The sequence below is a fragment of the Oreochromis aureus genome, linkage group 7 (genome assembly GCF_013358895.1).
Source record: "Oreochromis aureus strain Israel breed Guangdong linkage group 7, ZZ_aureus, whole genome shotgun sequence".
NCBI lineage: Eukaryota > Metazoa > Chordata > Actinopteri > Cichliformes > Cichlidae > Oreochromis > Oreochromis aureus.
The window spans coordinates 41,957,306-41,974,984 of NC_052948.1; the positions used below are offsets into that span (position 1 = coordinate 41,957,306).

The 17,679-nt window shown below is 36.8% G+C and overlaps 1 protein-coding gene across 1 annotated transcript; it reads left to right on the top strand.

Annotated features, from left to right (window-relative positions):
• Positions 1 to 1,284: 1,284 nt before the first annotated feature.
• pde6b (phosphodiesterase 6B, cGMP-specific, rod, beta) lies at positions 1,285 to 16,031 on the top strand. The gene is made up of 24 exons (XM_039614300.1): positions 1,285 to 1,994; positions 4,915 to 5,177; positions 5,254 to 5,565; positions 6,614 to 6,766; positions 7,379 to 7,468; positions 7,592 to 7,732; positions 7,817 to 7,891; positions 8,004 to 8,068; positions 8,157 to 8,223; positions 8,320 to 8,367; positions 8,978 to 9,127; positions 9,321 to 9,464; positions 9,753 to 9,818; positions 9,940 to 10,089; positions 10,197 to 10,304; positions 10,401 to 10,510; positions 11,412 to 11,499; positions 11,578 to 11,678; positions 11,815 to 11,922; positions 11,999 to 12,062; positions 12,176 to 12,250; positions 12,711 to 12,794; positions 13,008 to 13,161; positions 14,111 to 16,031. Exons 2-24 carry the CDS (start codon positions 5,019 to 5,021, stop codon positions 14,164 to 14,166), a joined length of 2,568 nt encoding a protein of 855 aa, XP_039470234.1. The 5' UTR covers positions 1,285 to 1,994; positions 4,915 to 5,018; the 3' UTR covers positions 14,167 to 16,031.
• The last annotated feature ends 1,648 nt before the right edge of the window (positions 16,032 to 17,679 follow it).

Genomic DNA, 17,679 nt, shown 5'->3' on the forward strand with positions numbered 1-17,679 from the left:
TCTGGAAAGTGTTGTAAACGACTGAGATGTACTTCATTGATAAGCACAATTTAATGGACACTGGCTCAGGCCACCAGGCTTTGGGGAGGGTGAATAAAAGTAGAGAATCTAGTTATCTCATCTTGTTTTGGCTGAACAATCAAGGTGTGATCCTCTAAGAATTAATATTTAAAAAAGTCCAAAAAATACTGATCGATGAGTAAAATAAGAAAATGTGCCCCACCTGTTAAAAAAAATAAAATTTTAAAAGAATTTTGGTAATTTCAGAGAATTGGCCTCACAAGAGTACAAACTAAGCCCACAAGAACATACAGACATCGCATTGTTATTCATGAACTTACACACAGGCACATGTTTGTGATTTCTACTTTCCTGGATTGACCTTGGTCACCTGAGATTACTGCTGGCATTATACATCATGTAATAGTATCCACAGCTGTCTGTTTTAAAATTTACCTTAGTGTCTGGTTTTTTAATATTCAACTTACTACTGTTACAAATGTATCCTCTTTAATCCGATATCCGGTGAAAAATTAAGCAATCAGTGTAAACTAGTGCAGCTCTGAAAGTAAACAGCATCTTCAGTGAGGACACACACAGACAAGTCAGTCAAGACAGCGGCTCTATTTTTTCCACTGACTGTAAGAATACAGTTTAATCCTGCTTGCAAGAACAGAAATAGATCCCTGATAAGAATACGTACTCTACACCTTTTTATAGGCCATCGTTAAATTCCCATGTGAAGAAATACAGTTAGTTCCCATAGTTAGTTTCCTTATAATACTGTTGTATTTTCATTTAACCTTGAAACAAGCTAAGTGTGGTATATGTTTATGTAAAGGTTATGAAACTGGACACAGTAATTACTAACAATTAAAAAAAAAAAAGCTGGTATTAAATGAAGTCATTTTTTGACCTTCAACTACTTTAAATCTCAAGAATGATCTTCAGGTAATTTTTTTTTACAGTTCTGGTGTTTTGGTCTGTGAGCCCTTCTTTAGAGTGTGTACGTCTTAGGCTTTAAGAGCTCTAACTAAAAATATGTTTTCTATCCTTAATGCAAGATGTTCTTTGTATAAATCTGAGGTTCCTTATTTGAACAAAATGTTTTGATATGACCGTAAATGGAAGCAACACGAACCCCCCCCCCAATTTTTTTTAAGTACTGGTAGCTTTGTAAAAATACTTTTAGTAGCCTGCAAAAAAACAAACAAAACAACAACAACAACAAAAAAATGGAATAAACCCAAATCACCAAGCCTCAAACAATGGATGGATGCTGTCAGTGATATCTATGTAGTGGAAAATATGTCTGTGAAGGTTTCTTTGCAAACTCTATGTAGTGGAAAGTTCACCTTTAGCCCAAGAGTTGAAATCTTTACAAGAAAATAGACTGCTCTTTTTCAGTGAACTCATTATGAACAATCCAGATTCATAATTCATTGAGGCAGAGTTGTATTGACTGATGTGCCCCAATATGTATGCTTAATAAAGACTAATAAAAAAAACAAAGGAAGCCCCCAAAATGAAGAACAAAGTGAAAAGTATGGGGAAGTCTGTTAATCCCTTTCAGCAGCACATACTTTGTAACATATGCTTAGATAACCACTGTATGTGCCCACACAGAAGGAAAAATAGGAGACTTGCAGACCAGGGATGGTTCAACATCTTTCTAGCCTGCAGACTCTGTTTGAGTCTGTTGCCATCGTGTGGTGCATGGCAGGATTGCAATATAAGAAAGCTAATAATATGAGTAAATCTTTTAGTTTTTTTTTTTTTTTTTCATGTACTAAATTAAAAATCTTACATCTTTGGTTTTATCTCTGTTATTGTAGAGTCTTTAGGTAACAATATAAAGCACCTTGAGATGACTCTTGTTGTGATTTGGTGCTACATAAATACTATTTAATTGAACTGAATTGAATAGCTCAACAAATACTGAAATAGTAGTAACATTAATGACCATATGGCTTTTCATCCAGACCCATAATTAGGTAACATTTTCTATTACTTTGTTTATGACCAACACATGCAAAACAAATGACGCCGACATCGGCTTTATATGTGCTTTGTTTTGCTAACAGTGCTAATGAGAAAATGTTCACATGCTAACAGACTGCAAAATGGTGAAAACAGTAGACATTACTACTTTTCATTTGCGTGTTGAACAATGTCATTGATTCAGTTCAATTTGTCTCTATTCAAATTAACAATTAGGTTTATTTCAAGGAACTTTACATTATAAGCTGTTTTACTCGCTACAATTATTGCTGTAGCATGCTGATTATAGCTGTTAGCTTTAAGTAAGGGTTTGCTCAAGTACCGTATTAGAGACCACTGATTAGGCACAAGGAAACAAGTTTATCTGACCTAAAAAGCTTAAGAATAAACTTTGGGCTTTACTTGACCAAAACTGAACAGAGAATCAGGGAAAACAAACAAGAACTAAACTTAGCGGTTATTTATCTGACATTAATCAAATGGGACATATCCTAAAAAATAACACTGCTAGCTAATGGCTTAAAAATACTTGACCAAAACTGAACAGAGAATCAATTTGCATAATTGGTCAACAACAAACAAGAACAACAAAAAGAGACATAAAGTTAAAAACGTCCTAACATTTAGAGTTTATTTAGAACTACAAATTAACATTAATCAAATCCAAAATAACCACAAACAGAACATCAAAACCAACGAATTAAATCAACTTATTTCAGCAACACAATTCCGCTCCACCCCTGTGATGCAGCAACATTTGGTATATTCCAGTTACACTTCCTGTATTTATAGGAGCTCCGTCCACTTCATTCAGAATATGCCACCAGAAGCATTAATAGAGCCAGAAAACGAAATTAATACAAGATAAGAACAAAGTTATATGTATGTGTTATTTAGCCAGACCAAAAACTAAGATGATTCAAATGCGTGTTCAAGTGTTTTTATGGTGACTTTATAGTTGTGTGGCTGATTATGTGGCCATCTCAGTACTTCACAGAGCTGCTAACATGGTGATGGTGGGACACTTTAGTTTGCTGGTCACTGTGTAAGATTTAAACATTCATTCATATTAGGTAAACTAAAGCACTAAGAAGAGGAAATATGCTGGTGCACAAGTGAGCACTCACAGTGAGGCTCAGGTGAGTGCATACGTGATTCCACTATAGATGATACATGGAGTAACACAACCGGTGCACATCATACTCATCCTTATCAAACTAAATCAATACACGCCTCCTGACCCTATCACGAACACATGAATGTGCACAGATATGCACTCACACAGACACACACAGTACCTGTAATCTATTATAGTGGAAGGAGATTATGTATTTGACCTTTTGTTTAAGATGTTTATGAAACCTTATTATAGATAGGACCTCCCTGCACTGAATCAAAGGATTAGTTTTCCCACAGAAGCACACAGCGTCTCATTTTCCACTGTCTATATGTGCATTACAGGTTTAAAGACTACATGAGGAGAAAGCCAGAGTTTGGGTGCTGAGCTCATCAGGCAGCGTTTTAACTAAACAGAGCTTATAAAAAAGAGGTCGAGATTAATGAGGAACTAAAGAGCTTTCACAGGTAGACCTAGGAGAGAGAGAGAGAGAGAGAGAGAGAGAGAGAGAGGCAGAACTGGCATACTGTAACTGAAAAATATAACATATACAGTAGATATGAAAAGAAAAGTGTGTGTATGTAATATAAATATATATGTTATAATTTTGTAGATTTGGTAGATTTTATAATCATTTAGATTTAATAATGCAACAAATGTTTCATTCACAGCAGTGCATAAATATGGAGACAAATAATATTTTATCTACTGATATTATTTTTCATTAAAATTTTCAGTAATAACGTCAGCTAATTAATTTGTTTTTTTCATGTTGGTTTTTCTTACTAGTCATTTTTACTGTGGATCCATTGATATATCGGCATTTCCAAGTACCAATAATTGTGTTTATCAGTGGTGCACATCAATTTTGTATTGGCTAAGTATTCCTAGGTCCCACGGTGATGAGTGAAATTGTATTATTGTTATTATTGATATTTTAGACTAGCACAAAAAGGATAAAACATATGTTTATACAAATGATTATTAGTGGAGAATTTTAAAAATCTTAATAAAATAATAAAATTGCTATTTTAAACGTCTGTATTGACCCACAAATTTAAAAACAGGACCATCATTTCTATTTATTGGTTTCAGAGCCTTTAAACCTATATCTGTATATCTATAATGCCTATATATTTAAACAAATGTTTAAAACACCTTCTCAATAAAAAAAAAAAAAGAGTCTGAGACCAACGAAGAAGACTTGCTGTTTTTTCATTGGTTTTTAAGCTTTTTATTATATTCTCCCCTCAGAATTGTAAAGAAAAGTTATACCCAATTGTGTATCGATGTTTAAATACGTACATCAACAAAATCAGTAATTAACAGCAAAAAATGAGCCAAGTTGAATTTGTAGTGCAATGCCAGCAGAAAACCTAAAAAACATAATTATTCCTTTAGGGACATGACAGTATATATTTTACTTTTGTTTTGGACAAAAGCACAATGGTGTCTGGATCCTTTGGCCTACATATCTCTTACTACATGATCAGCTGATGAGTTTAGTATAGGCAGATCCCCACTAACCTTCAGCACTATCTGCTGATGACAGAGGGATTGTTGGATTCAGCCCTCTGCCTTCTCCTCAGGGATCTCCCTCTCTCAGTCTGCTTATCCCACTAACAAGAGGGGATTAATTTTTTATTTTTTTTATACCTGCATTTGAATGTGTCCACTTCTGTTTCCCACCTTTCTGTGTAGTATCTGGGTAAGATTTCTTTCTTTCTTGGGGGGTAAAATTTACAAAGTTGTCACTATGCAAGTGTTTCCTTTCTTATTTTGTCTTCGATTTCTAGGTGGGGAAGTTGGAGGAGCAGTGTTGGACGTAGTGGGAGCTCGATCACTGAGCTGAAGAGGGAGAAGACAGGGACACTTGGAAGACGACAAGGAAGAAGCAATCATGGGTGTACAAAAGGAAGACGTGGAAAAGTTCCTGAACGGGAATCCTGATTTTGCTAAGAAGTACTTTGCCAAGAAGATGAACACCTCCACCATATCGAAGGTTTCAGGACTCCCAGAGAAACAGATCGACTTCAGCCAGTTTCAAGAGCTCAGTCAGGTAAGTTACAGTTTTATTTTTTGTTTATTATTAATATTATTTTTGGATTTTTAGTGATTTTTCTGTCCTTTCCAAGATCGAGGAAAGCAAAATCATGTATGACCTGATCAAAGACATGCAAGAGAACATCAACATGGAAAAGGTGGTTTTCAAGATCCTGAGAAGAATCAGCGCGCTCATCCACGCCGACCGCTGCAGCTTGTTCATGTACCGCCAGCGCAACGGCGTCGGAGAGCTCGCCACACGACTCTTCAACGTGAGCAAAGAGTCCGAGTTTGACGATTGCATCGTGCCACCAGACTCTGAGATCGTGTATCCGCTGGACATGGGAATAGTTGGCAATGTGGCTCTGACCAAGAAGTCAGTTAATGTGAAAAACGTCAAGGAGGTAAGGAGGAGGGAGGGCTAATTAATTAGAGGGAAAGCTTAGATGATGAATGGTGTGATTCATATTAGATTACCACCAGGTGACACACAGTGGCTAGAATTAAGAATTAAATCAGTTATAAATATATCACAATAGCACTTTTGATTTATATTCTCATTTATATTCTCTCCAATGGAAGTTAAAGGTGGTGGCAAGTTACCCATGATCTGTTCAGTTCTGTTGGATAATCAAGCGCTCATTGGTTGCACATGAAAGAGGCAAGAATGTCAAGATTTGTTACAGCCTCTTTAAAATCAAACAGCAGGAGCTGCCTCTACTCTTTTCCTCACAGAGTAACAACAAAGTAACATTTTTGCACGTTTGCTTTCGTAAATATTCACATATATTAGATATCATACCCTAAAGCCTCATGGTTATAGGGAGAGTAAAAGAAAAGTTAGTCACACACTACACTTGACCACCTGAAGGTGTAAATCCCCTTGTCAGACATAATCCATTTATTTTCAGATCCCATCAGGCTCTGCTCTAGCTGTGGATTAGACATCTCTGGCATTTAGTCAGCAGGAATCTAAAACAGATCACTTCACTTTGATAGCTTCCTTTTATATCCCTGTATAAACCTTATATTGTTATTTACACTGTTATATTTTAAAGGAACAGTAGCGTGCATCATACGTTTTGTAGTTTCAGAATAAAATTGAGTTGACAAACTAATAAAACTGTGGGATTTGTGGGCCATATGATGCGTTCTTACCTACACACTTACCTCTTATTATAGACTGTATTATTCTCTAATAAATCTACTCTTGGCTCCTGCAGAGCTCTGCTGTATAAAAGTTGTTCATTGTCTCTATGCCACCGTGTTAAGCTGGAGTATTTACTATATGTCTTCAAAACAATAATCTTAAATGAATTTTTCTAGCGATGTATTCAGTGTATTGGGCTTTCATAAGTAAGGCATTATGACACCCAGTGTTGTATTAATAATGTTTTCTGGATGAGCAATTACATGTCTATGTGCTCTGAAGGCATCTTTCCTGCATTTTAGAACCAGCACTTCAGCTCATTTGTTGACGAACTCACAGACTACGAGACCAGAAATATTCTGGCTACACCCATCCTCAACGGCAAAGACATGGTGGCAGTGGTCATGGCTGTGAACAAGACCACAGGACCACATTTCACTGCTGAAGATGAAGATGTGAGTCCAAACCACAAAAGCACACGTGCATGAACCACTCAGAGTTGAAACTAATGTGCGCAATTCTATAAACAATGTTTTTCTCTTTTTTAGGTAAAGACAATCAGCTTTAGACAGTCAGTCAGCCTTAAGATTATAATTAAAGACAATTAATTTATTATTACAGCTGATAAGTATTGCATGCAATATGAGCAAGGTCATTAATGCCAGTTAGGGATGCCCCCCTTCCTCTTAAAAATACACCTGAGCTGAATGGACTGAGACCCACGTCAGGTTAATGCATCAGAATTAAGATTTTTTTCCCTATTTCATATGTTTTACAAGAAAATATTTCAACATGGCTAAAATAATGCCATGTTTATGTATCCATGAGCTCGGGGAAGAGCAGAAACCTGTTATTGGACGCTTCAGTGTGTTCTATGCTTTTAAAAAGGCACAATAATAATAATGATAATAATAATAATAATAATGATGTGATGTTGCTGATTATATTTATAGTACATTGTCTTCATCACACTTTGACCTTCATGTACAGCATTTTTTTTGTACCACAAATTTTATTCTGCCAATTATTTTTTATGTTATTTTAACCCCGTTTGTCCATCCCTGCAGCTTTTTTTGAAGTATATGAGAGTTGCCACTTTGAACTTGAAGATCTACCACCTGAGTTACCTCCACAGCTGTGAGACGCGTAAAGGACAGGTACGCCAATTTTAATGCGCAGTCTTTGATGTACATACAGAAATATTACTGCAGTGTTGCACTTGCACAGTGCATTAACCTAATTTTCACCCTTCTTTAATGTATATTTTGCATGTTTTGTAGCTGCTGCTATGGTCAGCCAACAAGGTATTCGAAGAGCTGACAGACATCGAGCGACAGTTTCACAAAGCCTTGTACACAGTCCGAGCCTACCTCAACTGTGACCGCTACTCTGTTGGTTTACTAGACATGACGAAGGAAAAGGTGTGGCTTCTTTCTGTATCTTTGTGTGTGTTAAGCCACATTTTTGTACCACCGTGAAGTTACTGACTTGTTCTCTGCTTCCAGGAGTTCTTTGACATCTGGCCAGTGTTGATGGGAGAGCAGCCACCTTACTCTGGCCCTGTAACCCCTGATGGCAGGGTATGTTCTTTTATTTTATTTATCTAACATTATTACCAGCACTGCCTTTGCTAGTAAATGTCTACACACTGCTTCCTCTTTCTCAAATATCTCTGTTTTATTTTGATTTTAGGAGGTAAACTTCTACAAAGTGATTGATTATATTTTACACGGAAAGGAAGACATCAAAGTAATACCGTAAGTGGTTAGATGAAAAAATAAAAGAGATTAATAAAGTTTTAGTGAGCGATAACATCTGTTGACTTACTGCCTGTGTGTCTTATAGCAATCCTCCTGCAGATCACTGGGCTTTGAGTAGTGGCCTACCCACTTATGTTGCTGAGAGCGGCTTTGTAAGTTTCTTTTTAATTACTTGCAGAAAGCTTTCAAACCAGTTTAACCTAATAAATATTTCCAAACTGATCAGGTTGTTCTCTTCCCTCTCGTAGATTTGTAACATTATGAATGCAGGCGCTGATGAGACGTTCGATTTTCAGGTAAGATATTGTAGACATCACTGTGTAGAGAGGACGCTACTTTATTAAAACAAACAAAAAAACAAAAAAACAGTGCAGAGTACTTTTAGAGCAGTGGCAGTCACAGAGGTGTCTGGGAACCCCCAGGGGTCTGTGCCCCATAGCCAAGGTTTGTCGTAACTTTAAAACGTTAATATCTAAAACTTCAATCAGGGTGTATCAAACCTGTCCTGCTACTTCCTGGTTTATTATCCAGGTGACTAGTGGGCAAGGGGGATATCTGAATCAGTTATCATCTTTAAGTGATTCTAGGAACAAACTGGTTAAACAGAGAAAATATGGAGACAATCATACTAAGCTTGATTTTTTTGAAAACACTAAAATGCATCATTAAACCAGACAGAATGATTTACTGGAAAATGAACATGATTAAAATGAAACGTGTTTCTTTATTATTATTAACACCCCCTGAAGTATTTGGGCTACAATGTTTTAGATTGTAGTTACAGTTCTAAGCTTAAACATTTGTTATTTGTTAGGCCATGCAAGATGTTCTGCTTGTAAAAAAGCTGAAGAACCTTTTTCATGTAGACATATGTTATGAGGCCTGCTTGTTTCTTGTGCGTTGCAGAAAGAGCCATTGGACAGCAGTGGCTGGACAATAAAAAATGTTCTCTCGCTGCCAATCGTCAACAAAAAGGAAGAGATAGTTGGCGTAGCCACGTTTTACAACAGAAAAGATGGAAAGCCTTTTGATGATCAGGATGAACAGCTCATGGAGGTAACAGTAATCTTCACAAAATCATTTTTTGTGCAAATAAAGAAAAATGAAATTCCATCAATGTCATTTGGGAAGATAAAGTTTTTATATCTGTTTTATGTTTATGTGTGGAGTGCACTGCTGACACTGTATGTGGTGAAGGCTGTACGTGTAACATAGATGGCCATCTTCTGATGATTTTCCTGTTTCTCAGGCTTTGACTCAGTTCCTGGGATGGTCAGCGTTGAACACAGACACGTACGACAAGATGAATAAGCTTGAGAACCGCAAAGACATCGCTCAGGACATGGTGCTCTACCATGTCAAATGTCGAGATGATGAGATTCAGAACATCCTGGTTAGTCCTGTTTAAGTGTGTTTTCTCTTCCAGCTGTTAACTGACTGTAAACATTAGAGTATTTAGATGAATGACAATAGAAAAGGTTCCCAGCTTCATTTGAACTCCCGCCTCACCAAAAGACATTGCAAACCATCCAACAAGAACCTAAAAAAGCTTTTCTTTTTTAACAAGATTCACTAATTCTTCTCTTTGTAGGAGACCAAACTACCACTTGCCACCTTTGTACTTTGTGTTGTTGCCTCAGTTTAAACCTATAACATCAATGGTTTTTGTAATTTCTTCCAGTACACCAGAGAGCTCTACGACTGTGAACCCAGAGACTGTGAAGAGGACGAGCTCCTAGCTATCCTGGTATGTCCAACTTGTGTGTTGTGTTGTCCAGCACATTAATTTGTCCCTCAATTTGGCTTATGTTACCAGAAAAGTTTGACATTTTTCATATATGTCTCTGTTTCATTCATTTCCCTCACAGAAAAAAGACCTTCCTCCACTAATTAAGAAGTTTGAGATCTATGAGTTCCGCTTTTCGGATTTTAATTGCACAGAGATGGAGTTGGTGAAGTGCGGGATCCAGATGTACTATGAAGTCGGTGTGGTCAAGAAGTTCCAGATTCCACAGGAGGTAATGCAGATAAACACAAGTGTGCATCTTTATCTTCAGTTTGTGAACAGCCTTTTGGAGCGGTGTTGTTTTAAAATAGATTTAATGATTTGCTGCTCTCCTCTCAGGTGCTGGTTCGTTTCATGTATTCAGTCAGCAAAGGATACAGAAGGATCACCTACCACAACTGGCGTCACGGCTTTAATGTTGGACAGACGATGTTTACGCTACTGACGGTATTTCTTTAATTTTATTAACCTCCATTTACCTCAGCTTAAGCGTATATCTTTATACACAGCATGGCAATATCTTGTGTGTCTCTGTGTGCTCAGACAGGAATGCTGAAGCGATACTACACTGACTTGGAGGTAATGGCGATGATAACCGCAGGATTTCTTCACGATATTGATCACAGAGGGACAAATAACTTGTACCAGGTCAAGTAAGTGCTTATGGGAACTTTTTGATTTCTCACAACAAAATAAAGAAAACTGCTTAAGGTTTGCAGCATTATATAGCATTTAGCAATATATTGTACAGCACCTTGTACAATATAATTACAATACCTTGTAATCCCAGTAAAGCCTGTCTTCTCCTCTTTCTGAAACAGTTTGAATTTTGTCTCGAACACAAACAATTACAGAGTTATGGTCATTTAAAGAGTGCTTGTAAAGTGGGCCTGCCGGCAGGTCGATGATAAAAAGAAAAGTTAAGGAAGGAATTTTTGATGTAGTCACTATATTAGGTTTATTTTGATAAGGTAAATTCTCATTTACTTTCCAGCAACGTATTCTATAAAGTAATTAGCAACATGCCCTAAAAAGGAAAAAAAACTACTGGCTGTTTAGCTTTGATGCAACTCTGCTGCTTGTGCTGCAGACGTCACTGAAATGACTGCAAATGGTGAAATCTAAGGCACAAACCAAGTAATTACATGATTTCTGAATTACGCCAAGCAATCAGCTTGTAAACAGAAACAGTGAGTCGTCATCGTTCATTTGATGAACCATAGCTGCATATTTATTTTTTGCGGGGGTGGGGTGGGGTGGGGGGTAATTGTTGAAAGGATATAGTGATCCACAGTCATTACTACAGTGATTATGCATTCGCTTGTAGTTCAGAATGAGCATTAGATCATCTTTAAAGTTCACATGCACATTTTAACCTTTAAGGAGATCTTTTGAAAACAAATGGGAAAAAATGTGGTAATAATCTGAATCAAGTTTTAAAAAGCCTGTAAATTCTTTTAAAATCTTTCATATATGGTAACTATTATGATAACCGACTTCAGTTCCATTTGAAATCTTGCTGGTATCTGAGGATTTTTATTTTTCATTCAACAGATCTGGTAATCCTCTGGCCAAGTTACATGGCTCTTCCATTTTGGAACGGCACCATCTAGAGTTTGGAAAGTTCCTCTTGGCTGACGAGGTGAGTAACAAGACGCTTAGGTTACTTGTATTCTTTATTCAGTCACTAATGACATTTCTTTGCTCCTCTCCTATGCAGACACTGAATATCTATCAGAACCTTAACAGGCGACAGGTTGACCACGTGATCCATCTCATGGACATCGCCATCATCGCCACTGACCTGGCTCTTTATTTCAAGTCTGTACTACTTTTCATTTGCCTGACCTTGCTCCCTGATGATAAATGTCTTATTTTTCTAATGTTTTTACTGTCAAACTACATTAAAAAGTAGACAAACAGTAAGTAAATGATTCTTCTCCTCGCACCTTCCTAGGAAGAGAACCATGTTCCAAAAGATTGTGGACCTCTCACATACGTATGAGGATGAAAAGAAATGGGTTGACTTCATGTCACTAGAAACAACCAGGAAAGAGATTGTCATGTGAGTGCAACTAACATGCATGGTGTTACTTGCTCCTGCACATTTCTCTGAGGCTGCAAACTGTTTTCTGTTTCAGGGCCATGATGATGACCGCATGTGACCTGTCCGCAATCACAAAGCCTTGGGAAGTGCAGAGCAAGGTGAGAAGCACAGAAATTATTGGTGTTGTTAGTAAGCTGCATCACAAATGAGTAAAATAATGATTTTTGTATTATTTAAGAGCAGAGCATAACCATGTTTGTATGTCTTCCAGGTTGCCTTGTCTGTGGCAGCAGAGTTTTGGGAACAGGGTGACTTGGAGAGGACTGTACTGGAGCAGCAACCCATTGTGAGTTTATTTACTGCTGGAGTGTATTTGTGCTCATAAAAATATACTTATTTGTTTCACATTTAAATGTATATTCATTTGTTGTTGGGTTTTTTTCATGATACTGCCAACTAGATACACTGTCCAGCACTATATTTCCTAGCTTATTAAAGATGTGTAAAGGGCAGAATAAAGTTGTAGTCTCTCTTTAGCAGCCCACACACGTCACTTTAGGGATCGCACTCATTATGTAGCTGATCAGAAACTCACCCGAGGAAAGGTGAACTACTCCTACAGAGGAAAAGGACGACAAAAGACAAGTTTCAAGTAACAAAATAAAGCTTTTTCAGACAGAGTGCAGTGACTTTAAAGTAAAAATGTAATCATGTGTAGAAGTGTGTGTGATTAGGTACACACTTCCACTGATTTCATTAATTATATGACAGTTCTGACTGCGCTAAATGTTTGTCCCTCCCACCAGCCCATGATGGACAGGACCAAGTCAGCTGAGCTTCCAAAGCTTCAGTGTGGTTTCATTGACTTTGTCTGCACGTTTGTCTACAAGGTAATGATGATTATTACATTCTTGCTCACCGAATATATGCACTGCATGGCTCCTGTTACTGTTTCTGTGCAAAAACTAGGTTAGTCTGAACACATTTAAACCACTGGGTCAGGTCTTCTTCTTAATATTATTATTTTTTATCATCTCCTGTACAGCTCCCCTCTTCTATGCTGCCCCATGCTAATTTTTCATTTCTTCTTTGCATCTCTTAAGGAGTTTTCTCGCTTCCACCCGCAAATCCAGCCCATGCTGGATGGCATCATAAACAACAGGAAGGAGTGGAATGCCAAAAAGGAAGAGTACGAGGCTAAGCTCAAAGCCATCGAAGAAGAAAAAGCTGCTAAAGAGGCAGCGGCAGCCAGTAAAGGTAGGGCGTGTCTTTACAATAATCAGAACCCTACAAGGAACTGTTAAAAAGGTTGTTGACTCAGAGAGGCAGAGCACTGAACCCAAACAGGTGGAACAATGTAAAGTGCAAAAATAAAAGAAATGCAATGATTTGAAAGTTATTAATTAATCTGAAGGTAACACAGAGACAACCTGCCACAATGCTGGCAACACTGATGCCACCAATGTGTTTAAAAAAGTTGGTACAGTGTGACGGATTAGCTCTTCTTTAAAAAAACCCCCAACAATAACAAAAAAAACCAAACACTTTTAAAGTGATTGGAAATCGATACCAATTAGCCCAGTTTGGTGTCTGGTTAGATCTAGACAGCATTTTTTTAGACTTGTGCTGTTTAATACATGCAGAATTCAATGGATAGCTGAATATGTTGTGCCCAAACCTTCAAATATCATTCAGCGTTAATGGGGCCTTCATAGAAGTGCCAGTTACTCACACCATGTGCACCAATCCGTCTCTACACCTCTGAGCTGCATGCTGATAGTAAGCCAGGTTGAATCCTCCGTCTTTAGTGTGGAGGATTCAACATTAAAAAAAACAAAAACAAGAAAAAATGTCAGTTTTCCACTTTTTTTCACCTCGGTTCATCTTGAATGGGTTCATGCCCAGAGGAGGTGATGGTGCTTTTAATTCGCTTCACCAAACACCAAACACCAAACCTCTCTGAGGTCTCTTTTTCTACCTATGTCATCGACTTGTCATGAGGCTTTCCACCAGGTTTTCAGTCTTTTTTTGGTCTAACACCAGTATTTTTGAACAGTGTTGCGTGCATCTATTTTTAATTAAATATCTCGTTTGGATTGTAGGATAGGTTTATATATTAAAATTAGCCACAACACAAATGATCATTTGGTTTCTAGTGCTTTAATTGTATACTTACTCTTTTGTTGAATATTTAATTGTTTAACAGCGGCTGCAAACAACCCCAGTGGTGGGTCTGGCTCCAAGACCTGCTCTGTGTGCTAATCAACCAAAGAACTGCTGACATTCTTGGGGTCTATGAAGACACTCATGACAGACTGAGTCTCACCCCAGCAGAAACCAACAAAAGAAAAAGTCAGGAAGTCAGGAAGATGGATATATAAATGCACAGCCCTGTAGTAACTCTTCAGAAAAGGGTTCCAGTCGGAAAAGGAAAAACCTGAACACGGCGAGATCTCCACCAAGAAGAGCAAAGATTTATTTTTAAGAGGCCAGGTGAGCCAAAAATTAGTTCGGATCAAGGAAAGACTGACCACATTTTGAAAAAAGAAAAAAAAATCCTGCGATTACATGTGAGGCAAAATTGCTGCTTCCTGTCTTAAAATAATTGTACTTTTATGAATCAAGAGTCAAGATGATTTTTGCATCTCAGGTTTCTCTGATCTTAAAAAAGTTTGCTTATCTTTAAAGGATTTGTGTTAGTGACAATGTGTGAGTGTGCTGTATGCTTGTTGTGTGTTTCTCATATGTACAACTTTTTTATTTTTTCCCCAATTCTTCCAAGTATTTATTTACATGGCAAACATCTCAGGAGGACACAGCCTACATCTGTGTAGTAAACAATAATCCTGTACAGAAAGTGAGTGCAGTGCTTTTTTTTTTTTAATGCTCGGGCCTCTTTAGATTATTTAAAGTGTTTGGGGTTTTAATTTTCCATATATTTAGTATTATAGTACTTTAGTTCTTACAGAACATAGACAGTTATTGTTTAATCATATTCAAAAAGTAATCCACTGTTGACTACTTCCAGTCACTTACTATTTACAAATGAGAGTCTGTTTACTTTGTCTGCAGAGAGCCAAAGGTAAATGTTCGGTCGTGCTACAGGAACAGCTTTTAAAAGAGTTTTACAGTGAACACTTATGAGTTCACAGTCAGCAAAAGTCTGTAGATGCTTATTCATGATGCCTTTATATTGTAAATATACAGTATGTGGTCTATGAGTGTGAGATGGTAGCCTGGGATATGTATTTTCCAAATATAGAATTATAAATGTCTTATTAAATAAGAGCGGGAAATCAGGTGGTCACACACAAAACTGATTTATCTGGTTGATTTTGTCTCAGTTTTAGTTCATTGTGCTCTGTTCATATCTGCTACAACATGAGTGCAATCAAATACTGGGATCAGCAAGTTTACTCAAACTGCTTTAGAGTGAGTTGTACTACATCAATCCCTGATTGAAAGCTTCTCCCTGCACTGGACTCCTCCCGAATAGGACGAGGAGTCAGAGCTCACCCGCTCGGAATCAGGAAGAGTAACCATAATGACAAAAACCATGTGGGGTTTATGTGAAAGGATACAAAAGGAAACGCAAGAACAAGCAAACGCCACACGACTGGGTCAGGTTTCGAGACCCAAACCCAGGACTGTTGTGCTGCAAGGCAGCGGCACTAATCGCTGAGCCATCAGGCTATTCTTATAACAATCCCTGAGTGCAGGCCTCGAAGGCAACAAGGACACAGAGCTGTTTGAGACAGCATAAAGAAGCAACTGAGCTTTGTGTATAGACTTGTACATACCATCTCCCTTCCTGTAAATATTAAGATGCAAATATTTTTCTAGTTTGATGCTAGAGGGCCTTACCTTATTATTTATAAAGCACTAGAAAAAGAGTCATAAAGCTGAATAACAAATGTATCATGCTAGCTTCAATTTACAAATATTACAAGTATTCCAGATATGGAACTGCTATGATAAATATGCCTGTGTGATAATATTAGGTCCCAAATCAATGTAAATGTCCTGTGTATGTTCCCTGGATGTTTTTTAATAGACTTAAATTACTTTTTGGTCAGCATTTCAAAGCTTGCCTCCTCATGTGCTCCATATGTACAATGATGACCCCAATAAAAGCAAGTGTATTTTTAACTGAGTGGATTTATTTCCTGTGATGGTAAAACTTACCAAGAGCCAACATTATTGTGGGAATCTGGTCATTTATGAATCTTCCCCTCATCCTGAATGCAGGGGTCAGTTAACCCTCTGGGTTTGTTCAAAATCACTACCCTTTCAGCTTGTTCGTGGCCAAAAGTGGCCACCTACAGATTAGGTCTGTAATTTTTATTATTTTTGGTTTTTTGCCATTTTTTTTTGCATAAAGCTTTTAAGTAACTTCAGTTCTTTCCATAAATATAAAATAATTATTACTTTTTATTTTTAACCCTTTAAACACCAGTTTGTTTGTCCACTGCACCAGCTGGACGACAACCTCAAATCTCGCAATTTTATATAATTGCATTGCTACTGAAATTTCTTGTATTATTAATAGTAGAGTCTGGGGCATATAATTGATTCACATCAACATTGATTATAATGCATTGTTATTTTTGTGCAGAGAGAGCAAAACATAAAACTCCCTTTCAGACTGTTCGTGGCCAAAATGGCCACCCTTGTTTACATTTACAAAATGCTATAAAATTCATATATATTAAAAAAAATGTCCAGTTTTTTTTTTACATGATTTTTTAGATTAGCATCAGGGCTGTTCATGAAAATCAAAATTTCATTAAAATTCTGAAATTTAACCCTTTAAATACCAGTTAGAGCACATAATCATAACAACTCATAAATATAGAAAATCATAAAATCCCACTTTTTTTCTAAATAATACATGCCATCTGATTTATTTGCTAACCATGATGAAGGTTAGATGCATAGCAATAATTAACAGCATCAATGACATTTATGCAACATTGTTTTTTCTGCAGTGGCAGAAAAACATAAAAACTCCCTTTCAGACTGTTCATGGCCAAAATGGCCACCCCTGTTTACATTTACAAAATGCTATAAAATTCATATATATTAAAAAAATGTCCAGTTTTTTTTACATGATTTTAGATTAGCACCAGGGCTGTTCATGAAAATCAAAATTTCATTAAAATTCTGAAATTTAACCCTTTAAATACCAGTTAGAGCACATAATCATAACAACTCATAAATATAGAAAATCATAAAATCCCAGTTTTTTTTTTCTAAATAATACATGCCATCTGATTTATTTGCTAACCGTGATGAAGGTTAGATGCATAGCAATAATTAACAGCATCAATGACATTTATGCAACATTGTTTTTTCTGCAGTGGCAGAAAAACAAAAACTCCCTCTCAGACTGTTCGTGGCCAAAATGGCCACCCCTGTTTACATTTACAAAATGCTATAAAATTCATATATATTAAGGAAAATCTCCACTTTTTTTTGACTTGATTTTTTAGATTAGTATCAGTGCTGTTCATCAAGACCAAAATTTCAATAAAATTCATAATTTTAACCCTTTAAATACCAGTTAAATCACATAATTTTAATGATTTACATAGGAATAAAAGCATAAAATCCCCAATTTTTTCTAAATAATACATGCAAACTGATTTATTTTCTAACTATGATGGAGGTTTGATGCATAGCAATAATTAAAAGTATCAATGACATTTATGCATCTTTTGTTTTTTGTGCAGTGAGAAAAAACCAAAAAAAATCCCTCTCAGCTTGTTCGTGGCC